Source organism: Sander vitreus, chromosome 12 (genome assembly GCF_031162955.1).
Source record: "Sander vitreus isolate 19-12246 chromosome 12, sanVit1, whole genome shotgun sequence".
Taxonomy (NCBI): domain Eukaryota; kingdom Metazoa; phylum Chordata; class Actinopteri; order Perciformes; family Percidae; genus Sander; species Sander vitreus.
This window is the reverse complement of record NC_135866.1, coordinates 29,914,073-29,940,531: the sequence shown is the minus strand read 5'-3', so window position 1 is coordinate 29,940,531 and position 26,459 is coordinate 29,914,073. Positions and strand designations below refer to the sequence as shown.

General features: G+C 42.1%; 2 protein-coding genes across 2 annotated transcripts; both read left to right on the top strand.

Annotated features, from left to right (window-relative positions):
• The first annotated feature begins 625 nt into the window (after positions 1–625).
• ift57 (intraflagellar transport 57 homolog (Chlamydomonas)) lies at positions 626–25,906 on the top strand. The gene is made up of 11 exons (XM_078265121.1): positions 626–1,171; positions 3,032–3,206; positions 5,237–5,355; positions 6,158–6,248; positions 6,825–6,893; positions 7,396–7,518; positions 18,117–18,188; positions 21,406–21,537; positions 23,214–23,276; positions 24,672–24,738; positions 25,434–25,906. Exons 1-11 carry the CDS (start codon positions 1,017–1,019, stop codon positions 25,613–25,615), a joined length of 1,248 nt encoding a protein of 415 aa, XP_078121247.1. The 5' UTR covers positions 626–1,016; the 3' UTR covers positions 25,616–25,906.
• On the top strand, positions 14,080–18,102 carry LOC144527193 (tripartite motif-containing protein 16-like). The gene has a single exon (XM_078265120.1). The coding sequence runs from the start codon at positions 14,120–14,122 to the stop codon at positions 15,374–15,376; it is 1,257 nt and encodes a 418-aa protein (XP_078121246.1). The 5' UTR covers positions 14,080–14,119; the 3' UTR covers positions 15,377–18,102.
• Positions 25,907–26,459: the final 553 nt, after the last annotated feature.

Genomic DNA, 26,459 nt, shown 5'->3' with positions numbered 1-26,459 from the left:
ACCGACTGGTGGCCAAAAAGTGAACTTCAGGTATATATACCTATGTATACACATATATGTATACAGTATATATATATATATTTACATACTCTATTACAAGTAATACATGCTATCATTCACATGTAAGTAAATGTACCTACCAAATAGTTCCCACAAAAGTATAGTAGTATATTCATTACAACCATAAATAGATTGACAACACATGTTTTTGGCATAAGTGTCTGCTTTGTTTTGTTTGCTTTTGTTTGTTTAGTCTTTCCTTCTGGCCTCTGACACTTAATTATGAGGGTGCCCAATAAACAAAACCTTTTTAGGATGGGTAATTTTCTAATAGCTTTAGAAATAATAACAATTTTGATAATCTCCACTTTGAAAATGTAGCATTGTTGATGAGCTTTTAGTTTGAAGGCTCCACAGCAGAGCAACTACCAGAAGGCTTTTATTACGAAGGTCACAACGGAAGCTGAATTTGCGTTGCTATGGGTAGCGAAGGCATGTCCCGCCCTACTCTGCCTTACTCTGCCTCTTATTGGCGTACCGATCTCACTCCTCATGCCTAAACCTAAACCTAACCAATCCAACCAACGAAGGCGACGAGTACTAGCCAATCAGAGGCAGAGCAGGGCGGGTCATGCCTTCGCCGTCATACGCTGGTGTTGAGAATATAGCTAACGGTGCTAACGGCCAGTCGCGTTAGATGATTTAGCTGCAATTACCACAGTTGTGTCGCATTTTAAGTTTCCGGTCTGTAGATATCCTTCAAACTGACAGAACTTTTAACTTTGATAAACGACGAGTCTGAATTTAAGTTTTAAACATGATTTCACTGGCAGCTAACGTTAGCTACATAGCCAGCTAGCGTCAGCTCTCGGTTGCCTTAACAACAGAGAGGAAGCTAAACAAACTCGGCTCACAAGCTAGCGGGCTAGCTCAATGCTAGGTGGCTAAATGAGTCCAAGGAATTGATTTAGTCCTTTATTATTTAAAGATTTAGTTGTGTGACTTGCAGACAGATAATGGCGGAGGACGGTAGACGGGGAGATGAAGAGGACCGCGGTCCCGGAGCAGCGCACCAGCTGTTTGTAGTGATGGAGTGTTTGCTGGAGAAGTTGAAGGTGTTGAACTATGAGGAGGAAGTTCTGGCTAAACACAACATGAAAAATATGTCCAGGTGAGAAATTACTTCACAATAACAGGGTTTTTCCCCTGAGTGCCATTATAATGTTCAGGCGCAGCACCACAGCCATTTTTGTATTTACGTTTTTGGAGTTATTTATTCATTATCTGCTCGGGAGCGAGCCTATGTTCCCACATTCCTAAGATTGTTTTCCAAAATCAGGCCCTATGTTCCCACATTTCCTTTTTCATCATTCATAATGACTGTGGGAGGATAGGGCTTTAATTGAAGGGAAATGTAGGAACACAAGACCTAATTTTGAAAATGTCCTAGAAATGTGGGAACATACTAGGGCCGACCCCATCTGCTCTAGCTTTTCCAACGCTTTGGACACAGATATGGGAATAATAATGGTCCAAATTAATGTCAAATTGCATTTTTTTTAATTGAAAAAAACAACACATTTTCGTGGACGATTTGCTCCCTAAACTCATCCGCCAAATATGCGTACCTAAGTCATCCACAAACCCAGGGAACACACTGTAATCTGGAATACGGCACTATACTATATGTAGAAAACAACTGTTCCTTTAAGTTGAACCGGTGCAATATGTTTACAGTAATATAAAAAAAACAACTTTGTTTATGTAACATCATCATCATCAGCTTTATTGCCAGACTCAATATCCATTCAGAAGACACAGATATGACATACACCATACATTAAAAAGAGAAAGATAAACATATACAGAGAAATGAAAACAAAATAAACAACAATACTGCATTTCTATAAAAGACACTTATACCAGTGTTTCCATAGTGCTGATTGGTATCCTATGGCACTAAACCTAGGATTTACCAGCAGCATAACAGTGCTGCTCTGGGAGACATTCAGGTGACAAATGAATTAGTAGATAAGACTCCTCAATAATGGCTGGAAGGTGCTGACCCCTGCATTACAAAACAGGTCACTTGCACTAGAGCACCTGGGCTTGTTGAGCAGTATCCTCATACAGTCATTATAAGCAACCTTAAAGGTCCAGTGTGTGGGAATATCTCCCATCTAGAGTTGAGATCATATATCAATCAACTCTCTCGCACCACGCAGTTCAAAGTACGTATTACAGCTACGGTAGCCTTCACGCTTCAAAAAGACGCTCTCTTGCTCTTTTCAATATCCTTTTTCTTTTTCTGGGCAAAGAAGAAGAAGACTCCTGTTCCTGAAATCTTGATTTTGAATATGTGTGGTCCTCCATGTTCCCTTCTTCAAACCAGCCGGGGGCCGGGAAGCTACGATGCCCGTCAGCAGCGTTAGCAGCAGCTGTGAGCTTATCATGTGACAGAGAAAACGTGAAAGGCGGAGCAGTATGTCCCCCTTACCGGCTAACGTATTTCTAGATGGAGCATGAATATGGAGCGTCTACCCCAGTTCATGCAAACGCAAATGTACAATTTCAAGCCAAAAGGAATACTTGAAATTGATGGTGGAGGTAAATAGTCATGAAAAAGGACGGTTTGTGAACGGGCAACACAGATTTTGATAATGAACAAATAAACACGTTACACACTGGACCTTCAAGCTTCTGCATGCTTGCCTTTTTAAACTTAGTCCATAAGGGAGCAGTATACAAAGGAGTGCAATATGCTTTAAACAGACTCATTTTGACGTCATCCGTGCTCATGTGGAATTTTCTTACACGTGTTACAAAGATCCTCAGAGGGGGAGGAACCAAAACACATGCCAGGTCAATATAATAAAGAATTGGGCATCTCAAAGGAAAAAGAGTTTGATCCATGAAGATGACCCAAATGAATGAAGAGTTATTAAGAACCAAAGCTACTCAATGTGGAGAGAAACGTTCTTCCTGGCTGTCGCCTCCTGTTTGATCTCCCGTCTTGTTTCCCCTCCACCAGGCATTACTTTGTCTCCAGTCCATATCTGGCATGCAACTCGGGCGAGCAGTTCTTCATGTTCACCATCGTCGCGGCGTGGCTCATCAACGAGGCAGGGAGGCCGTTCACCGAGCCTCAGGAGTACGACGAACCCAACGCCACCGTGTCCAACATCCTGGCAGAGCTCAGGGCTTTCGTAAGTGACGCCTAACTCTCAGATGTGTGCGTTAACCCTTGTGTTGTCTTCCATTGGACCATACACTTGTCGTCCTCCCGGGTCAAAACTGAAAACTTTTGGCGCTTTTTTCAATGTTTTTTGCCCCTTTTTCCCCCCGTTTCACACTGTCCTTTCACTACCATGTATGAACACCACTAACACCAACTTATTACTATAGTTTTACACTTATTTTTGGAATTCATGGTCAGTAAACCTTATTTATAGGAAATTATACCTACTCCTGGAGATAAAAAAAAGCAGAAATTATGAACTATTCAGACTAATAATAAAGGAAGGATAATCACAGACTGGTATATGTCAACGTTCAGTCAGGATACTGTTTCGAAACATTTATATATATATTTTCAAATGCTGAAAAATTTAACAAAACACCCAAAATTCAATGAAAGTAGAGATCCGATCTTTTGTTGTTCTTGCGATGCGCGTTATATGGGATCATCTGTGTTATTTTTGGGGTGATTACAATTAGGTAGTTACAAAGAAACCCATATTTCTGAGATAGACATTTTGAAAACGGGTCAAAAAAATGTGTTAACCGCAAGTAATTGCTTACATTAGCCAAAGTCCTAAGGGGTATAACAGGTATAATGTAAGAAAAACTACAATGTTTTATAGAGACGCGTACTTTACTTTACTACATTAGCTGGGTCACATAACCGAGATGTAAGCAAAAGATGTATCCTGCTAGCCTGGTCCTACCAGACTCTGGTACATTTAATTCACGTAGGAGAGCGGAGCCACGCTAGTACCCTGGCATTCACTCAAAACTTCATTTGTTTGAAAAAGTATTACATCAAATACATGTTTTTAAATTTGACTGAAGGAGACAATGATATTGTTAATCACAATTATTCCTCAGACAGTAAAAATTGGAATTGTTACATCTCTACTTAACTCTCAGATCTGTGTGTTGTGACTCCGTTAAAATCCTAAAAGCTATTTAGAGACGAGGCTTCAACGTTCTGAGTACAGTCGAATAACGTGTTTGCAGTTCTGGATTTCACATTAGGCGGTGGTACAGATGTTGTGTTATTTTTTCAGGAACTAATTAGATCTAACTTTTTCGATTAGATTCAACTGTATCGTCATTGTGCAGAGTGCAAGTACAAAGACAACGAAATGCAGTTTGCGTCCAACCAGAAGGGCAAAAAGAGCGGAAAAGTGCAACGTGATATACAAAGTATAGACAGGACAAGAAATATACTGCAGTGTAGACAGTACAGTTGGTTAACAGAAGGTGGTTTAGAGTAATATAAATTAAATATAAATACATGCAGTGTATTAGCAGTTACCTTATAAGAGCAGAATAAATATGACTATGTAATATGAACAACATGTACAGATATGTGCAATGTAGTAGCAGTGACATTATAATGGTAGTAAGAATAATATAGATCTGTGCAGTGTATTATAAGAAAAACAGAATAAATATGGATATTCAGTATGAACCATATAGACAGATATGTACAGCTATGTGCAGTGTGGTAACAGCACCATTATAAGAGCTAATCTCTATTGTGATAGGTGTGCAGTTTTCATTTTGAACTCACGTTATATCCTAACTGGCATGAAAGTGCTTTTTAAAAGTCTTCATACGCAGACAACCGATATTTTAAAAACCCAATATCAACGCAGTCACACAGACACTCCTTCTGACAGCTAACACTTGGTTTTCACTTCCCACTTCCATCATTGAGTGTCTGCTTCTTGTAGCTCCAAAAGAAACGCTCTTAAAAAGTTAAAAAGTCTCACATTTGTCCTTGATGAAACTTGCATACGCTCTGTAACTTGACAGATGAATAGTGAATAAAACGAATGAATGAAATATGTTAGTGATGAGTAAAATATTATTTTCAGAGTGTTTTTGATCCTGACCTTAAACTCGGTCGACTCAGACTCCTCGTTGTTAGCTGCTGTTATGCAGTAAAGAAAACTCCGAGCTTTGAGACTGTTTGAGGACTCATTTGTGTCACCGCTGTGTCTGTCAGGGTGTTAAGGTGGACTTCCCGCCCTCCAAACTGAAATCCGGTTCAGGCGAACACGTCTGCTTCGTGTTGGACCGGCTGGCTGAAGAGGCTCTGAAGAGGAGGGGCTTCTCCTTCAGAAGGTACTCAAACATTTCTCATTCCTGTCTCACTTCTTGGCTCTCTTTTGGTTTTATCCTTATGTACTAATGCTGCGTTCCTTCTCAGAAGCCTTCACAGTTTTGATTTGGACGTTTTCAGGTTACATTCTGATATTTAGCTGTAAAGATGAATTTGAAATGGGAAAATAAGGGCCCTATTTTGCACCCGGCACACACACCTGGCTTTTAAAGGGAATGGGAGATGATCTCTGATTGGTTTATTGCATGTTCCGCCCAAAACACACCTCTGATTAATGAAGACACTAAGTACAACCCTTTAGAACCATGCGCCCGGCGCACGGACCATTTTTTCTGCCGTCAACCTAGCAAAAGTGGATTTGGACACGCCCTAAACCTGCGCCAGGCGCTCCACGCCGTACGTTTAGATCGTTAAAACAGGGCCCTTAGAGTTTCTTTGTAAATAATGTTCTCTTTACATTAGGGCTGCACGATATGAGAAAAATATGCGATAACGATATAACTTTATAATCTGTTTATTCAGGGTTTCCGCAGGGTCTTACAAAGTCTAAAATAAAAAAAATAACAGAAACACTGATGCACACATTTCACCATTTTAGAGACCAAACAGCTCACCCATTCATCCAGAGATTAATCAACTGTGATAATAATCCTTAATTACAGCCCTAAAGTCTTCCACCAACCTGGGGAAAACACTGTCCATCATACTGAACAGTGAATATGCTCTGCCTTTTGTCTTTTGATCGAGGAGAAGCTGATTGTGCTCCTGTCTTTTTTGACTTCCTGTCCTTTCTCTTCTCGGCAGGCCAAACTACCCAACAGAAACCACAGAAGAAGAGTCCGTGCTAGAGGACGACGCAGAGCTCACACTCAGCAAAGTAGAGGAGGAGATGATCGTAGGTGGCCCAGCTTTATTCAACTGTATACGTAGTACTCATCCTAACAAATAAACGGAACTTAAAAGTCTTACATTTTCCTTCTTGTCCTTTCGTAGGATGAAAGAAATACCGTGTGTGTGTGTGTGTGTGTGTGTGTGTGTGTGTACGTGAATACGACAGTACAGGTACTGTTTATGTCAGTGTTTTTCTTAACGCTCTTGACCGTGGCGTAGCCGTGACGTAGCTAGGCTGTCACAATAATAACGGCACAACATGGTGTTTCATCATAAATCCGTGGACATGGTGAGAAAGCTCTGGCCCTAAACATCTAAGCTCAGGCGAAAATCAATCAGCTGTCAGGAAAGAAAACAAAACGTCTCGCACCGTGCTACTCAGAACTGTAATCGGGCCTTTAAAGTTCGGCCCGACAAGGACCGAGCCCGACAGAATTCAGCCGGAGCCCGACAAGTACATTTTGATCGACAGCTTTTTAAATGCCCGAACCCGTTCACAGCCCGACGTTATTCAAATGTAGCTGTGCCACGCGGCTTACGCGCCCGGTGTGTTTTCACTGTTTGTTGTGTGTAATCTCAGGAGGAGCCTGATGATGAGGAGGAGAACGTGATGGACCTGGAGGCTCTGAAGTTACGAACCACTCACACTGTAAGTTCACCTGCAGATGTGATGCATTCAAAGACTTTGAAATGACTTTGGGTCCGATGAACGTTATTTCTGCAGCACTTGATGAGGATGATGATGAAGTCGTGTCGTTGGTTTAACGTTGCGATAACAACGTTACTTGCGGTACACAGATATTAAAAGTTTCTATTGAAGTATCTCCCCATACAGTAATTATGTCCAACACCTCACTCTCCCTCCATTGACTTGCTCCATCACTACTTCTGAAGAAGTCTGCCCTGGTCACTTGTCACTTGACCCCAAAAAAAATCTGATTTGGGGCCACTTTTGCCTGCAGTCTGAACGTAGCCTACGTCTTTTGCTATATGTTTATTGCGCAAGTTGAGAAACTAGAAGTTAAAATGTGCACCCAGCTAAACATAAAAACTAATGTTTTACTTATTGATGTTGCTTATTTTGTCATTTGATTGTTTTCACAGCTAAAAAAATTATATATTGTGCAGCCATGTTGTTTGTTCTCTGACAGGAAGCCGAATCGTCCTCCAAGCCGGACGAGATTCTTGAGTCGACGGTTGATGCAGCAGAGTGGAACCTGGAGGTGGAGCGAGTCCTGGCTCAACTCAAAGTTACCATCAGGACAGACAACAAGGTACACGCTCACCTGAGCACCTTTATCAGTTCTCTGAGCCGGCTTTACTCATTATCTGAATTTCCACGCGGGGGATGAATAAAGTAACTTCTGTTCTACTCTAATGCAGGATCAGTTTTACTCGTTTTTGGCTCATTTGAGCCTGTCAGATGGCCAGCTACCATAGCTACCTAACTGTTAAAGGAACACAGACTTATTGGGACTTTAGCGCAACACCTGAAAAGCACCGTTGTTACTCTCTGCTCCTCACCACGGTGCTGCGAGCAAATCACTACGCCCCAGTAGCAGAAGTAGCAGTGCTTCGCCTTCTGAGAATATAGTTCCCAGTATGTATACGGTTAGAAGATGGCTGTGTCTCATGTCACCTTGTTCTTTGTGCACGCTGTGACTCTACAAATTTACAATACAATACAAATACAAATTTAAATGTAAATAGGAACATGTTGGCGTTATTTTGTCACTTATTGGGAGAAGTAGGCTAGATGGAGCCGGTTACCTCCAGGATCTGTGCTAAGCTAGGCTAGATGGAGCCAGTTACCTCCAGGATCTGTGCTAAGCTAGGCTAGATGGAGCCAGTTACCTCCAGGATCTGTGCTAAGCTAGGCTAGATGGAGCCGGTTACCTCCAGGATCTGTGCTAAGCTAGGCTAGATGGAGCCGGTTACCTCCAGGATCTGTGCTAAGCTAGGCTAGATGGAGCCAGTTACCTCCAGGATCTGTGCTAAGCTAGGCTAGATGGAGCCGGTTACCTCCAGGATCTTTGCTAAGCTAGGCTAGATGGAGCCAGTTACCTCCAGGATCTGTGCTAAGCTAGGCTAGATGGAGCCAGTTACCTCCAGGATCTGTGCTAAGCTAGGCTAGATGGAGCCAGTTACCTCCAGGATCTGTGCTAAGCTAGGCTAGATGGAGCCGGTTACCTCCAGGATCTGTGCTAAGCTAAGCTAGATGGAGTCGGTTACCTCCAGGATCTGTGCTAAGCTAGGCTAGATGGAGCCAGTTACCTCCAGGATCTGTGCTAAGCTAGGCTAGATGGAGCCGGTTACCTCCAGGATCTGTGCTAAGCTAGGCTAGATGGAGCCGGTTACCTCCAGGATCTGTGCTAAGCTAGGCTAGATGGAGCCGGTTACCTCCAGGATCTGTGCTAAGCTAGGCTAGATGGAGCCAGTTACCTCCAAGATCTGTGCTAAGCTAGGCTAGATGGAGCCGGTTACCTCCAGGATCTGTGCTAAGCTAGCGTTCCTTTTAACCAGTAAAGACGAAAAGACAGCAAAAAATCGTTTAATTTTATAGTTCTTGTTGATGGAAGTATGTAAACGTGTCACTGTAGGAACAGTGGTTAAAGAACCTTTGAAACGAGCCACGATTTAACTGCTCGCGTGCACACATGCGTCATAGCTACATCCCTGATTTTAACTGAGGCTTCATTGTAAATGAGAAACAAAGTTATAATTCGAAGTGCTGCTCCTCGCCCTGGAATATAAAAATAACCCTTCCATCCCTGTATTGCATAATGGCAATACAGCTGAATCTTAAACCTTGAAACATTGATAAAGCAGTCCCAGATCATCGTCTTATTCTAGTCACCCAGACAGATTCACTGGATGGTCTCAGTTCCTGACTAGAGAGAGTCTGACTGGATGTTGTTAACAGATATAACTTTTATTACAACAAAGTCCAAACTCTTGTCTCAGGTCATGTGATGCTATGAAACAATCTCTGTGGTGCTTCCTTTAAAATATACTCAGTATAACTTCCTGTTGTCATTCATCTGTATTCGACCAGTAAAAGAAAACTTAACAGACTTTGAGGTAGCGTTAGAGAAACATGGAGCCATCAGATGCTGTGGATACAAGAAGACTTTTACAACTAAAAACTTCATTCAGATATAGAGCAAGCCGCGCCTGAGATGTGCGTGTCACGCAGGCAGCGTGCAGGAGGCCTAAGGCTTCATTTTAAATGAGGAAACTCTTCGTACTGGAGTGTAGAAAAGCTTGACAACTCTCCCCCCTCCTCCTGCTGTCAAACACATCAAGCTCCACTCTGTTTACAGTAATTTCTGTATTTCCTTGTTCCTTGCCCTTCAGATAAAGCTGTTTGATGATGGGTGTAAACCAATGCATATGCGTGCAATAGCTGACAGGCCCCATTCACTGCACAAACATATTGCACATTTGTTGTAGAAACTGTCCAATTGTTTCACATATCATGGTCACTGGTCTCAAATGTCTGTAAGTAAAAATGAATTATATCTAAAAAAAATGTTAGTTGGAGTTAAATAAACTACTTTTGATTTATATATCTGTGTGTGGCCTCCCAGACTGTAACAAATGGGGTTTGAACCCGGGACCCCCATTTGTGATGGCCTGGCTCAAAGGCTGGCAAAAAAAGTGTGTTTAGGTTTTAAATATAAGGAGAAACTTTGAATTAAAGGTGCACTACGAGTTCCTGCATGGTTTCAGAGTGATTTCATTTTTGTCTCAAATGGTAGGCATCGCTCCTTGAGCCGCTAGCTGCCTGCCCCCTGAACACACCGTGAAAAAGCCCGGTCTCGGGAGACAACACAGGGGTCGTAAACGTCAAACAAACACTAGAGGCACAGGATAGGCACCAAAATACAACAAACCACGTTCCAGCCAATCACCGACAAGATGGTTGGGGGAGGGGTGGAGGTTAGTGACAGTCAGTAACTAGTCATGACAGTTACGGAAACATGGGGGGAGGGGCGAGCTTGCTCTGTTTTGTTTGGTGGAACGTCAACAGAAGTGACCATGCAGGAACTCATAGTGCACCTTTAATATTTCAGAGTAACATTATTTTATAAACCCAAAGTAAAATCAGTCAAAACAGTATAAAGACTGTTATAGATATGTTTATGAGGGCTCCAGACTAACTTTTTTCACTAGGAGCACAGTGGCCCCCAACTGAAAAGTTTAGGGGCGCAACCAGAAAATTTAGGGGCACACACCGTAAATCAACATGCTAACCAAATATTCACATTTCTACTAATTTCCGCTGTATTACTAATAAATACATTGATAATAGATGCAGAAATTACAATGTGCTGTTTCAAATTCAGTGTCACATTTGAAGATGCAACATAGAAGGTTAACCGGCAGCACCATCGCTGTCATGGAGCCAGTTACCTCCAGGATCTGTGCTAAGCTAGGCTAGATGGAGCCAGTTACCTCCAGGATCTGTGCTAAGCTAGGCTAGATGGAGCCGGTTACCTCCAGGATCTGTGCTAAGCTAGGCTAGATGGAGCCGGTTACCTCCAGGATCTGTGCTAAGCTAGGCTAGATGGAGCCGGTTACCTCCAGGATCTGTGCTAAGCTAGGCTAGATGGAGCCGGTTACCTCCAGGATCTGTGCTAAGCTAAGCTAGATGGAGTCGGTTACCTCCAGGATCTGTGCTAAGCTAGGCTAGATGGAGCCGGTTACCTCCAGGATCTGTGCTAAGCTAGGCTAGATGGAGCCGGTTACCTCCAGGATCTGTGCTAAGCTAGGCTAGATGGAGCCGGTTACCTCCAGGATCTGTGCTAAGTTAGGCTAGATGGAGCCGGTTACCTCCAGGATCTGTGCTAAGCTAGGCTAGATGGAGCCGGTTACCTCCAGGATCTGTGCTAAGCTAGGCTAGATGGAGCCGGTTACCTCCAGGATCTGTGCTAAGCTAGCGTTCCTTTTAACCAGTAAAGACGAAAAGACAGCAAAAAATCGTTTAATTTTATAGTTCTTGTTGATTGAAGTATGTAAACGTGTCACTGTAGGAACAGTGGTTAAAGAACCTTTGAAACGAGCCACGATTTAACTGCTCGCGTGCACACATGCGTCATAGCTACATCCCTGATTTTAACTGAGGCTTCATTGTAAATGAGAAACAAAGTTATAATTCAAGTGCTGCTCCTCGCCCTGGAATATAAAAATAACCCTTCCATCCCTGTATTGCATAATGGCAATACAGCTGAATCTTAAACCTTGAAACATTGATAAAGCAGTCCCAGATCATCGTCTTATTCTAGTCACCCAGACAGATTCACTGGATGGTCTCAGTTCCTGACTAGAGAGAGTCTGACTGGATGTTGTTAACAGATATAACTTTTATTACAACAAAGTCCAAACTCTTGTCTCAGGTCATGTGATGCTATGAAACAATCTCTGTGGTGCTTCCTTTAAAATATACTCAGTATAACTTCCTGTTGTCATTCATCTGTATTCGACCAGTAAAAGAAAACTTAACAGACTTTGAGGTAGCGTTAGAGAAACATGGAGCCATCAGATGCTGTGGATACAAGAAGACTTTTACAACTAAAAACTTCATTCAGATATAGAGCAAGCCGCACCTGCGATGTGCGTGTCACGCAGGCAGCGTGCAGGAGGCCTAAGGCTTCATTTTAAATGAGGAAACTCTTCGTACTGGAGTGTAGAAAAGCTTGACAACTCTCCCCCCTCCTCCTGCTGTCAAACACATCAAGCTCCACTCTGTTTACAGTAATTTCTGTATTTCCTTGTTCCTTGCCCTTCAGATAAAGCTGTTTGATGATGGGTGTAAACCAATGCATATGCGTGCAATAGCTGACAGGCCCCATTCACTGCACAAACATATTGCACATTTGTTGTAGAAACTGTCCAATTGTTTCACATATCATGGTCACTGGTCTCAAATGTCTGTAAGTAAAAATTAATTATATCTAAAAAAAATGTTAGTTGGAGTTAAATAAACTACTTTTGATTTATATATCTGTGTGTGGCCTCCCAGACTGTAACAAATGGGGTTTGAACCCGGCACCCCCATTTGTGATGGCCTGGCTCAAAGGCTGGCAAAAAAAGTGTGTTTAGGTTTTAAATATAAGGAGAAACTTTGAATTAAAGGTGCACTACGAGTTCCTGCATGGTTTCAGAGTGATTTCATTTTTGTCTCAAATGGTAGGCATCGCTCCTTGAGCCGCTAGCTGCCTGCCCCCTGAACACACCGTGAAAAAGCCCGGTCTCGGGAGACAACACAGGGGTCGTAAACGTCAAACAAACACTAGAGGCACAGGATAGGCACCAAAATACAACAAACCACGTTCCAGCCAATCACCGACAAGATGGTTGGGGGAGGGGTGGAGGTTAGTGACAGTTAGTCAGTTACTAGTCATGACAGTTACGGAAACATGGGGGGAGGGGCGAGCTTGCTCTGTTTTGTTTGGTGGAACGTCAACAGAAGTGACCATGCAGGAACTCATAGTGCACCTTTAATATTTCAGAGTAACATTATTTTATAAACCCAAAGTAAAATCAGTCAAAACAGTATAAAGACTGTTATAGATATGTTTATGAGGGCTCCAGACTAACTTTTTTCACTAGGAGCACAGTGGCCCCCAACTGAAAAGTTTAGGGGCGCAACCAGAAAATTTAGGGGCACACACCGTAAATCAACATGCTAACCAAATATTCACATTTCTACTAATTTCCGCTGTATTACTAATAAATACATTGATAATAGATGCAGAAATTACAATGTGCTGTTTCAAATTCAGTGTCACATTTGAAGATGCAACATAGAAGGTTAACCGGCAGCACCATCGCTGTCATGACAGTACAAATATTTAAAACATATACCATACATTCAGAATAAAAAAAGTTGTATGATTCGTTAAGTTTTAAGCCATTCTTCCATTGAAGGTCGAGCTGGCCTTTGAATTTGGTAAAGGGTAGTTCCTCCTTAGCAACGAAGTAGGCCGTGTTTAGGGTTGGGTATCGTTTGGAGTTTTTCCGATACTGGTGCTAAAACGATACTTTTTAAAATGGTGCCGGTGCCTAAACCGATACTTTTTAAAGATTTAAAAATATATATATATATGTCTATATTTTTTTAAAGGAGCACAAAACGACAGTCGGCGACATTAAAGAACAGTTTGTTTATTGCTAACGCCATATGGTCAAAATGAAATGATTTATTAAAAATGTAATAACTATAACTTATAACAATGACTTATTTCACCAGTAAAATTCCTGTTAAACGACAAAAACAACCACTGCATGGGAAAAGGGTATTTTACAATAACTTTGAATGCAGCACGAGGCTGGCGAGGCGAGTTTCAAGTAAACGCACCGTCTGTGTTGTTTTTCCGAGAACAGCAGCAGCAGCACACTGTTGAACGTCACGCTGTTGGAATCCTACACAGTGAAATACAGTCACACTTTACACCTTTTTAGTGTAGTGTAGTGTTAACTAGCTTGACATGCGGCGATGTTTCAGTTCCCTCTAACGTCCGCAAACTCTCAAATTTTGGTCGCAAAATGCAACCATTTGGTCGCGGTCTGGAGCCATGTTTATGATAATTGAACAGACTTTGAAGAAGAGTCAGAGCAATATGGAGCCATCACCAAAACCTGAGCAGCCAAGGATGGTTTTAAAACTTAATGTTTTTAAATGTGGAGCAAGTTTTCAATGAGAAAAACTAAGGTTAAACTCAAGGTACTGCTCTTCATATTGGACTATAGAAAAGCTTGATAACCCCACCCTGTGTTGTGTGACAACAAGCTAGCCACACCTTAAACACAAACCCTTGATAAGACAGTCACAGATAAGTCACAGTCAGACAGGCATCACAGAGAGGTGAAATGGCGCAGAGGAGAGCTCAGCTGGACCAGGAAAATATTTCTTGTTCCATCTGTCTGGATCTAATAACGGATCCGGTGACTATTCCCTGTGGACACAGCTACTGCATGGACTGTATTAAAGCCCACTGGGATGAAGAGGATTGTAAGAACAGATACAGCTGTCCTCAGTGCAGGAAGACATTCACACCGAGGCCTGTCCTGGTAAAAAGCACCATGTTAGCAGATTTAGTGGAGGAAGTAAGGAAGACTGGACTCCAAGCTGCTCCTGCTGATCACTGCTATGCTGGAGCTGAAGATGTGGCCTGTGATGTCTGCACTGGGAGAACACTGAAAGCACACAAGTCCTGTCTGGTGTGTCTGGTCTCTTACTGTGAGAAACACCTTCAGCCTCATTATGACGCAGCTCAGTTAAAGAAACACGAGCTGGTGGAGCCGTCCAAGAATCTCCAGGAGAACGTCTGCTCTCATCATAATGAGGTGATGAAGATGTTCTGTCGTACTGATCAGCAGTGTATCTGTTCTCTCTGCTCTCTGGACAAACATAAAGGCCACAACACAGTCTCAGCTGCAGCTGAAATGGCTGTGAGGCAGAGACAGCTCCAGGGGAGACAACAAAACATCCAGCAGAGAATCCAGGACAGAGAGAAAGAAGTCTCTCTGAAAGTGACTGAAGTGGACGTTTTACTGTCACAACCAGAGCCCAAGACCAGAGCTGGATTCTTAAAATATTCACGTGAAATAACACTGGATCCAAACACGGCAAACAAATATCTGTTATTATCTGGGAGGAACAGAAAAGCAACAGTAATGATTGAACAAGAGCCTTATTCTAGTCACCCAGACAGATTCACTGATCTGTGGCAGGTCCTGAGTAGAGAGAGTCTGACTGGACGTTGTTACTGGGAGGTGGAGACGAGAAGGAGAGAAGTTAATCTAGCAGTCGCATACAAGAATATCAGCAGAGCAGGGAGGTCGAGTGAATGTGTCTTCGGGGGAAATGATAAATCTTGGGCGTTATATTGTGGCAACATGAGTTATTACTTTTTGTACAACAATGTCCAAACTCCCGTCTCAGGTCTTGTGTCCTCCAGAGTAGGAGTGTACCTGGATCACAGTGCAGGTATTCTGTCCTTCTACAGCGTCTCTGAAACCATGACTCTCCTCCACAGAGTCCAGACCACATTCACTCAGCCTCTCTATGCTGGACTTTGGTTCAATTATTACAAAGACACTGCTGAGCTGTGTGAACTGAAATAGACAGACGTCATTTAAGGGTTAAATTCAGTGTTTTAACTCCTAAACTTATTTTGTCTCCATGATTGTTGCTGAGAGCTGATTTGCGTGTGATTAGTCACAGGAGACTCTTGAGTTCACACATACAAAATACTTTTTAGTTTTTCTTCTTTAGAAACACTGTGTCCCAATTCCATACTAAATGTACCAATTTAGGATTATTTTCATTGTCAATTAATCTGTTATTTTCTTAATGAATGGAGTAGTTGTTTGGTCTCTAAAATGTCAGAAAAAGGTGAAAAATGTGAATCAGTGTTTTAAAAAAAGCCCAAGATGATGTCCTCAAATGTTTTGTCCACAACCTTAAATATATTCAGTTTACTGTCACAGAGGAGAGAAGAAACTAGAACAATATTCACATTTAACGAGCTGGAATCACATAAGTTTGATACAAAAAAATGACTCAAATCGATTATCAAAATAGTTGGCGATTAATTAATTGATATTTGCAGCTCTATCTAAATGTTTCATTAATATTTTTGTATTGACGTATTTTTATGTACTTTCTCTTCCACTGCATTGGTCTGAAGAGAGAAAGTTCCAGACCTCCTTTATCCTCCAAACGTTGTTCTCTTTGTGGACATTTGTAAAGAAATCTATAATCACATATATCTGTTCATCCTGTTCATAATCAATCAGGAGACAGGCGGACGTGAATCTGTTTGTAAAACCATTGGACACGTTACTGATCGGATGTGTGAACAGACTGAAGGTTAACATGATGAATAAACTAACAGGAACCAAGTATTTTCTCTTTGACTTCATTTCAGGCTATCAAACTAAGCTGAAGGAGAAAATGTGAAACGGATATGAGAGTATAACTCAGTCATTTCTACTTTCTCACTAAAAGAGCGTTGTCACAGAGAAACGATCAGACTTTTCTATCACTTGTTGCTTTTTGCAACCAGCATTTTCTTGTCAATGATGAGCATTGATTACACAAACTTAAATGGGTGATAGAATGATTATATGGGGTATTTCACACTGTTCCTTAAGGTCTCCTAATAGGGTATGTAACATTGATTGGGCTGAAAATGGCCCGGTTGCTATTTTATGGGCCCTTATGCATCCCTGTGTTTTCGCCCTATTTGGAATGAGAGCCTTTCTTCCAAATATGGTATGATCATGAATATTTAGATGAGCTGCGCGCTGATTGGTTGAGGATCCACATACAGATACATTGGAGACGAGACAGCTGGTCTCATATTCCAGACACTGCAATGTTTCGTTATTAAATTCACTTCCGGGACTTTTTTATATAACTATATAAAGCTCAAATATGGGCCGTTTTACCAAAATTGATGGCTAATTGCAAATTTGGTAAGACATGTCGGACTTCAGGAGGTCCACACAGTCTGACGAGACTTCGCTCCATACCCAGGGCAAACGGTAACTGTTTCTGGGTTACTGGACTACCGGAGCTCAGGGCTCCGCGGAGCTGGCCGGCTGCCGGCATAACTGTAGTATATTTACAGTTTGAATTAGTTACACATTTTTGTGAATGTGAGGAGTTTCGTTAGCTGCTAATGTCCCTGAAATCCTATGGGTAGCTAAAGATTGCGGCTAGCTAGCCAGCTACACTTTCGACATAACTATAATATATTAACAGTTTGAATTTCGTCACGTCACTTATATTACAGCTACCATAAGGTCTAACAAAGCTACAGCTTGTGCACATATTTGACCTCTACATAGTTGATTTCTCGCATAATAGCAGACGAACAATGTATAAAATGTCTGAGATCTGCGTGACCTAGATTCAGAAGACTAAGCTGACCTCAGGTCAGTGGTGCAGCCTATGTAAATGTTGGGGCGTGACAAAGACTAGAGACTAGAGCCAAATGAGTAGGAGCTGAGGAGTTGGCGTCAACTTTTAGCTTTGTTGAGATTCGCCCGTTTTCAGCAGCAGTTTCAAAATGTGAGATTTGCAGAGGAAAGAGGTGTCAGTGGGATTTTGAGGTTCTACGTATGTCCTATTTACCCACCAAACTGTCGTTATTCAACCATGAAAAACATCTGGTCCATTTCAATGGGACGTGTGAGCAGGTGTGGGGTGGAAGTGAAGCTGTAGCTAACTGAGGCGGAAACCGAGACTCTTGTGAGAATAAAAAGCAGTACAGATGCTCCGATACCATTTTTTTCCCTTCCTGATTCCTGAACTTGCGTATCGACCGATACCGAGTACCGATCCGACACCAGTGTGTTAAATAAATCCATATATTTTATTATGTTTTAACAGCTGTATACTACTATCCCTGTATGGATCCGAACATGAACTAACACAAACGATACGCCACAGAACTTTATTTTATTATCCAGTTTGACAGCGAGACATAACGGAGGAAGAACATAAATAAACTGCTTCAAAGTAGATTTTCTTCGGGGCTAAAATACGTGGTATCAGATCGGTGTATAAACTCCAGTACTTTACGATACCGATACCAGCATTTTAGGCAGTATCGGAGCCTTTTAGATACTGGTATCAGTATCGGAACATGTCTAAAAAGCATCAGGCAAGTGTCTCTGTGCTGATTTGAAATTTGCAGTTTGAAGGATTGACAACCTCTGTGGACAAACTGAGACAGCTGCTGTAGTTTCCCAGCATGCTCTCTGTTGTGTTGCTGCTGTTGACTTGTTTTTTATCACTTGTGTGTGTGTGTGTGTGTGTGTGTGTGTGTGTGTGTGTGTGTGTGTGTGTCTGCAGGACTGGAGGATCCACGTGGACCAGATGCATCAACACAAAGACGGGATCAAGTCCTCGCTCAAAGAGGCCAAGGTGCGTTCAACGACCTGCTTCAATAATAACAGCAGTGATGAGTGTTGAAAGGGAGACACTACAGGCAAAATAATTTTCAATTTTGAGTTTTTGGGCTACTTTTGCTTTCATATCATGTCGTATTTTTGACTACTGGGGGAAACAAACATCCAAATACACATTTAGGTGTTTATTTTATTACACTTTGTCTATTTGTTACTGTAGATTTTTCCTAAATTCACCTAAAGTTAGCAGTAGGAGATGCTTAATTTGCATAGTTAAACATGAAACATTTTGGAAAACTTATAATACAAAAAATAATTGTCTTAATGTCTGTAATCAACCGGGGAAGTTTCATGATGATATCGGTTATTTAAATGTTGACCTTATTCACCTGTAGAGTTTTTTTGTTCCTATCTATATTCTGAAGCTTTTAACACAGGGATTAGTTCCAACATGGCATCATGACTTGGCGTAAACATACACACCAACTTTCTTAAGCCAAGTGGCGTGTTATCTGTACGCATTTTGAGCTATCCGCGTGTACGTCTACGCTGTACTCAGCAGGCGTAAACATACACGCCACTTGCCGTGTTATCGCGAGAAGAACGCTACGGTTGAGTTTAGGAAAAGAAGAACAGGTTGGCTTTAGTAAAAGAATATAGCGACGGATGAGTTTCGGAAACGTGACACGCGTCCCCGGTCTCCTGGGTGAAAGTCCCGTGTTTGACCCATCCTCCCCCCCGACCGACCTCCCTACGCGGATTTTCGCCCCTTTCGTACCACTCGCTACGCCGTAAATTCACACACAATCGCAAGGTAATGTAAGTCAATGGAGGCCAAACGGCGTTGATAAACACGCTAAAAAGTGAGTATGCGTCTTGATAACACGCCTATAATGGCATACGGATTGGCGTGTCATACATACGCCATTTCATGAGGTAAGTGTGATTAGTTCAGATATCACTCACAGCCTGATTTATACAACATTTTAATCCTAAAAAGCTGAAGAAAATATTTGTTTTTTATGGCGGTTGACAGTGTTCTGATTTATGGAGATATCCAAAATCCCCTCTGTAAAAACCTTTGCATTTTGAACCTGGCTTTATCCAATGTTTACATTTCTGTTCTGGAAGTTTTACGCACATATAATATATAAATATATTAGCACATATTTAATAAGATAATGCCTCATTTGCATATTTCAACATAACATTTACAAAAAAGGTAATGCTGATATCTATTAGCTAAAATATTTCCCTATTCACCTGCAGTCTGTCCTTAACTGAAGTCTGTCTGTGTGAGTCTGGCTCCACCTGCTGTCTCTTTATTTAATTACTGACAATCTACTTCCAATAACGTCTGCACCCTTTTTAATATTTACCTTCACTACAACGAGCCTCTGCTGTGTGACACCTTCTTTACTTCATATACAACTGATACGGCAAGATACCGCAGTTTTACTACTTATAAAACACTATGAATACACTCAGTGGTGTAGTCTAGTTTTTTGTAGTGTGTATACTGTTATTTTTTCCCTCCCAGCATTAGACTCGCCCATCACAGAGCGACAACCCAGTAGGTTTTTTGTAACGTTGCAGTGTAAAGCATCCGCCTCATCTACCTCATTTTCTGTAGTTTCTGTAAATACTCTGACACACCAACCCGACGGCCGACCTTCGATAGAAAAGGCAGTCGGACTGACAGCCTCCCCGAGTTGGTCAAAAAAGTGCCTTGGAACACACTGAAGCGACGCCGACTTGAGCGTACGTTCTGCGCATGCGTAAGACGTAAGACGTCTCCATAACAGCAGACAGCACTAATCGGTATTGTCGCCCAAAAAATTAAAACCAGCAGCTGATTGGACGAACGTGTCACGTGGGTCTGGCGACCATAATAGCAGCTCATTCAGAATACGATCTCATATTTTACGAAAATAGTTCACCGAAACGTGTTTCTGAAAACATTTGAAGCGAGAAATAGGCCGTGCAGTTGCTGAATCTGTCTTCATTTCAGATAAAGGTCAGTTTAAAAGATTTTAATTGTGTTCTCTCACAAAACAATCATCGTTACGTAAAGTTATCCTGGCGTTTTTGTAAGTGGGTATACGGAAATCCTTGACCTTTCCTAGTGGGTATACTCGGTATAACTGCGTATCACGTAGACTACACAACTGAGTACACTGCACCAAGTATTCATGTTTCCATTGCACACATGCTCTTAATTAACTCCCTGAAGTCTCTTTTATATAGGCCTCAGTGGTCCCTTAATACTGTATCTGAAGTCTTTTTATATAGGCCTTAGTGGTCCCCTAATACTGTATTTGAAGTCTTTTATACAGGCCTTAGTGGTCCCCTTAATACTGTATCTGAAGTCTCTTTTATATAGGCCTTAGTGGTCCCCTAATACTGTATCTGAAGTCTCTTTTATATAGGCCTTAGTGGTCCCCTAATACTGTATCTGAAGTCTCTTTTATATAGGCCTTAGTGGTCCCCTAATACTGTATTTGAAGTCTTTTATATAGGCCTTAGTGGTCCCCTAATACTGTATCTGAAGTCTCTTTTATATAGGCCTTAGTGGTCCCCTAATACTGTATCTGAAGTCTCTTTTATATAGACCTTAGTGGTCCCCTAATACTATATCTGAAGTCTCTTTTATATAGACCTCAGTGGTCCCCTAATACTGTATCTGAAGTCTCTTCAGGGGTGTGGCCTTGACCAGCTTGCAGCCATGGTTGTAGCTCTATTTCCTCATGGGTGGGCCAAATTCTCTGGGCGGGCAAAGCAGAGAAAGGGGAGTTAACCTTTCCCCTTATGACGTCATAAAAGGAAGATTCCAGATCGGCCCATCTGAGCTTTCATTTTCTCAAAGGCAGAGCAGGATACCCAGGGCTCGGTTTACACCTATCACCATTTCTAGCCACTGGGGGACCATAGGCAGGCTGGGGGAACTCATATTAATGTTAAAAAACCTCATAAAGTGACATTTTCATGTCGTTGGACCTTTAACATGACACCCTCAGAAAAATTATTTCTTCCGTCTCTTCCAGGATATAATCCCTTTAGAAATGGCTTGTTTTTACTGAACAACAAGTCTCCTGCAATACAGCAGAAATGTAAACATAGAAAGAAATTGATGGACTGAGAGTGAAAAACAACAGCAGTATCCTCCTCTAACAACACTGAAAACATCCTTTATAATCTTCAGTTTTGTGCTGTTTCCTCTCATGTCTCTGCAGAGCTACCTGGACAAACTGCAGGAGGACATCGGTAAGACTCTGGAGAAGGTGGGCAGCAGAGAGAAATACATCAACAACCAGCTGGAGCATCTGATCCAGGAGTACCGCAGCGCTCAGGCCAAATTCAGCGAGGTGAACACCAAAACTGCAATGTAATAACTTCCAGCTCAAGGGTTTTCAGGTTTTAGGAAACAGTGAAAACAGGAAATACATGTTGTTCTGCCTTACTTAGATTTCAAACTGTGGCTGTCACCTCTTTCACATGTGGGCAAACTTTTGGAAATATAAATACTTGTGTTTTGTGTGAAGCCCAGTTCAGACCAAAGATCCACAACAAGACAAAACTGTATTCGAACATGGCAGGTAAAAGTTAGCGGTCTGAACCGGCCCGTCTCAGCTCGACTCCAACCAGCTGATGGAGACACAGCGACTATCTCTGGTCGCTGTGTCTCCAGAGGCTGGAGTCTCCAGAGGCTGGTTTTAGAACATAAGAGACGTCTCCTGTTTCTACTAGAGATGGTCCGATACCATTTTTTGCTTCCCGATTCCGATACCTGAACTTGCGTATCGGCCGATACCGAGTACCGATCTGATAGCAGTGTGTCATATATTTATTATGTTTTAACAGCTGTATACTACTATCCCTGTATGGATGTGATATGATTTCTATCTTTGTTGGCTCAGGTTAAACTCTTTGTGAAACATGAACGCCCCAGAACGTTCTTTTATTCTGCAGTTTGACAGTCAGTTATAACGGAAAAAGAACATAAATAAACTACTTTAACGTATTTTTTCTTTAGGGCTTTATTACGTGGTATCGGATCGGTGCATAAACTCAAGTACATACCAATACCGATACCAGCGTTTTAGGCAGTATCGGAGCCGGTACCGAAACTGGTATCGGAACATCTCTAGTTTTTACAGCCAATAGAGAAGTCAGCTGGTGGAGTCTCCAGAGGCTGGTTTTAGAACATAAGAGACGTCTCCTGTTTCAACAGCCAATGAGAAGTCAGCTGGTGGAGTCTCCAGAGGCTGGTTTTAGAACGTAAGAGACGTCTCCTGTTTCAACAGCCAATGAGAAGTCAGCTGGTGGAGTCTCCAGAGGCTGGTTTTAGAACATAAGAGACGTCTCCTGTTTCTACGGCCAATGAGAAGTCAGCTGGTGGAGTCTCCAGAGGCTGGTTTTAGAACGTAAGAGACGTCTCCTGTTTCTACGGCCAATGAGAAGTCAGCTGGTGGAGTCTCCAGAGGCTGGTTTTAGAACGTAAGAGACGTCTCCTGTTTCTACAGCCAATAGAGAAGTCAGCAATAAACTATAGAAATAAAATGATCCATAATCCATTTTATTTGTATGTTACCAACTGTCTGGTGAAAATGGCAGAGTTTTAGACGGAGGCTCAATGAGCGCTGCGAGCACGGTATGTGGTGGAGCGAGCTAGAGAGTGACTGAGGGGAGGGAGCGGCGTTAGAACAAGGCAGAAAAATCTGAGAAATAAAAAGTTTTCTCCGTTTTATCTCTACTAGAAATGCAACTGTAGCAAGTTTCTCACTATTACTATCCTTATTCATATTTTAAGACGCTACAAGTGATATATTCAGCTACAAAAAGCCTGAAAGTCTGAAGTTAGAACGAAAGTACAGTGAGTTGTTGCTATGGAGATGATACATCGTCTCTTCTCGCCGCATTGGTTTCAGAACGTTGCAGACCCGCGCGTTGGAAGTATAAACTCATCTCGTGGCAAATCTTTGGTCTGTACGGGCTTTAGGTCGACACAGAAAGCTGGTAACAAACCTGTGTTCTCCACCAGGCAAAGGAGCGCTACCAGCAGGCCAGCGGAGGGGTGACTGAGAGGACCAGAGTCCTGGCAGAGGTCAGTGAACACATCACACGTTCTGATATCACTCTACAGTCAAGTCCATGTGGAGAAAGACCTCCTAGAGTTTGACACATCTTTAGAGGGTCTTCTCTTATTTTGAAACATCTTTGAGGCCCTATTTTAACGATCTAAGCGCAGGTGCTGGTGCGTTTAGGGCGTGTCCAAATCCACTTTTGCTAGTTTGACGGCGGAAAAAAGGATCCGTGCGCCGGGCGCATGGTTCAAAAGGGTTGTACTTAGTGTCTTCATTAGTCAGAGGTGTGTTTTGGGCGTAACATGCAATCAACCAATCAGAAATCATCTCCCATTCCCTTTAAAAGCCAGGCGCGTTTGGACCTTGGAGCATTGCTGTTATGATGGAGGATCTGCACCGTAATATTGTTATTTGTAATCTTCTGCATGTGTGTGTGCTGCTGTGCGTCCCTGTGTGTGTAACAAGCATAGTGTGCGCACGCTGTGCACGAGCCTAGGAGCATTTTACTAATGCTCTGTTAAAATAACAATGAAATGCTGCGTTATTGACTTTAGACCAGGTTTTTGTTGGTCAATGCCGCGATTACTTCTCGCTGCCTCAAGATAGCAATACTCCCAGAATGCACCTGAACACACCTCCCTGTAAGACCAGCACGCCCATGGGTGCAAAGATGGGCGCAGGTGCATTTGCTATTTAAACAACGTGGGCGCTGGGTGCGAGATAGGGTCCATAGAGTTTGAACAGTAAACGCTGCTGATAAAGCTCTCCGTCTTTGGGTTTCCTCTTATTTTCCACCTTCTTATCTGTTCGGAGTCGACAGGTAAACTTCCTGAAGCACAATTTAGTGCACAAGTACCTTTTGGATTTGTACTTTAGTGCAGTACTTGAGTAAATGTACTCAGTTGCTTTCCACTACTGATATTGTATGCATTACATTTAGAGGTACAATCTTTGATGGATGCAAACAGGAAAACAAGATGACAAACACACATAACACATTATTATTCAATAATACTGGTAATATGAAAATAGTTTAAAGTCAGTTATATGCAGTCGGTAATAGAGCTGCAGAGATTGTGATAATGAAAGGTGAATAATCAGGAAAAGGCTTTCTTTAAACAGCAAGCATGATGAACAGAAAATATGAGAATCGCAGTATTAAGAGTATTACAGTTCTCAAAACAATGTCAATGGAGGAAAAAGTAAATGAACACAAACAATCTGAGAATAAATACTGTTAAAGAACATAATCAGCAAAATGTCTTTTCTGGCTGTCGGATTCATTTCAAAGCATCAGAACTGACTGGATTTCATCCTTTTCTCAGGTATTTCAGTATGAAATGAACTCCAATGATGTTCTGTTTGTACTTGCAAAGCTTCTTTGTGAGCTTATATTTGTTATTTCTTTGTTTCAGATCAGTGAGGAGCTGGAGAAGGTGAAGCAGGAGATGGAGGAGAAAGGCAGCAGCATGTCTGACGGAGGTGAAACTGATGACTGAATCTCTGTCTACGTTAGGGATGCACTGAATCCAGATTTTTGGGGTTCGGCTGAATACCGAATCCACTGGTTAATAGTCTGACAAATCCAAAACCGAATACCGAATCCTCGTCCCGTCCTCAGTCCATGAACACAGTAAACACATGAATGAAGTAAACAGTGACTGTCCTTCCTTTGCCGTACCTGAAGTTGCTGCATTCTGGCTGCTGTCTGTAGATTCCTTCATGCTCAGCTCGTATTCTTCCAGATGTTTCATACCAGATGTTGTAACAGCGGTGATGTTGTGTATTGTTTAGGGTCCTCGCCACCACCAGACTAATCAGCATTACAGATTGAACATGTAGCTGGACTTGAATGGCCTTCTTTTGACTGAAAGTACTGCCAAACAACACTTTTTCTGCTCACCAGAAAGCCTACTGCATTGAACGCTCCACCTACGTAAACACCTTCCTGTAATCAACGGCGCCGTCATTACGTCGACCAGCGTAGCGCGCGGAGTGCAAGCGTAGGGAAAAAAATTCTAAGGTTCGGCAGAAACTGAACCCCGTCAAAAAGCCCAATATTCAGCCAAATCCTAAGCTGAATCCTGGATTCGGTGCATCTCAGGTCTACGTTCAGCGTGAAGAAATGAACTGTATCTGTATTTAGTACTGACCGTCTGTCTGCATTCGTCCCTCAGCTCCGGTGGTGAAGATCAAGCAGAGTCTGACCAAGTTGAAGCAGGAGATCGTTCAGATGGACGTGAGGATCGGCGTGGTCGAGCACACGCTGCTGCAGGCCAAACTCAAAGAGAAGTCCAACATGACACGCGACATGCACGCCACCAACATCTCCGAGCCCACTGCCGGGCCCTTCGCTTAGGTTCACCTCCACACTGGGCACCTGAGCCAAAACAGAAACCCAAATCTCACGTGAACTGAAAGGGCTGAGGTGCTCGACGTTTGATCCCTAAAACTTCCTGGAGTTTCATTTCGAAAACGGAGAAAAAAAACTATTTATACTTCAAAAACATAGTTTTTGTATTTGCAGCAGCATTAAGTCATAAAAACCATTTGGAGTTGAACAGTTAATCCATTTGGCTCTTTGTCCTGAATGTCACTTATTGTGTATCTTTTGTGTATATGAACATAAAATAAATGTGTATGAAGATAATTTCTGGCTTCATTAGTAGTAAAGACAGAGCATCTCAGCTCACTTTAGCTGGAGGTTTTTAGGCTGATAAAAACCTTTAATAATAAACATGCATTGTGTCAAACATCACGGTAAATGATGACAGTATAACTCACTGTTGTCTTCAACCAGTAAAAGAAAACTTAACAGACTTTGAGGAAGCGTTAGAGAAACATGGAGCCATCAAATGCTATGGTTACAAGGAGTATTTTACAACTAAAAACTAGAGATAAAAAGATATAGAGCAGGTTTTAACTAAGGCCTCCTGCACACTGGCTGCGTGACGTGAGCGTGGCGTTTCTGTTGCGTGGCGTTTTCTATGTCTTTACACATCAGAAAGGTGTCTGACGCGGCGCTGCTGCTGCTAGCCTCGTCTGTACACATGGATGTTTCCCATAAACATAAACATAAATATATACTGATCTGATCACAGCAAAGACAACGTCGGCAGTATTGACGGCATAATAGACTACAGAATATTTCGTTCTGTATTGACAGGTGCAGTGTTTGAAAATGGATCATTATTTGTTATTAT

Excerpts from the sequence above, each read along its gene's own strand:
- ift57 (XM_078265121.1), top strand. The coding sequence starts at position 1,017 with ATGGCGGAGGACGGTAGACGGGGAGATGAAGAGGACCGCGGTCCCGGA. Across the intron at positions 6,249-6,824 it reads AAGTAGAGGAGGAGATGATC|GAGGAGCCTGATGATGAGGA; the intron begins GTAGGTGGCCCA and ends GTGTAATCTCAG. Across the intron at positions 23,277-24,671 it reads GGACCAGAGTCCTGGCAGAG|ATCAGTGAGGAGCTGGAGAA; the intron begins GTCAGTGAACAC and ends TCTTTGTTTCAG.
- LOC144527193 (XM_078265120.1), top strand. The coding sequence starts at position 14,120 with ATGGCGCAGAGGAGAGCTCAGCTGGACCAGGAAAATATTTCTTGTTCC.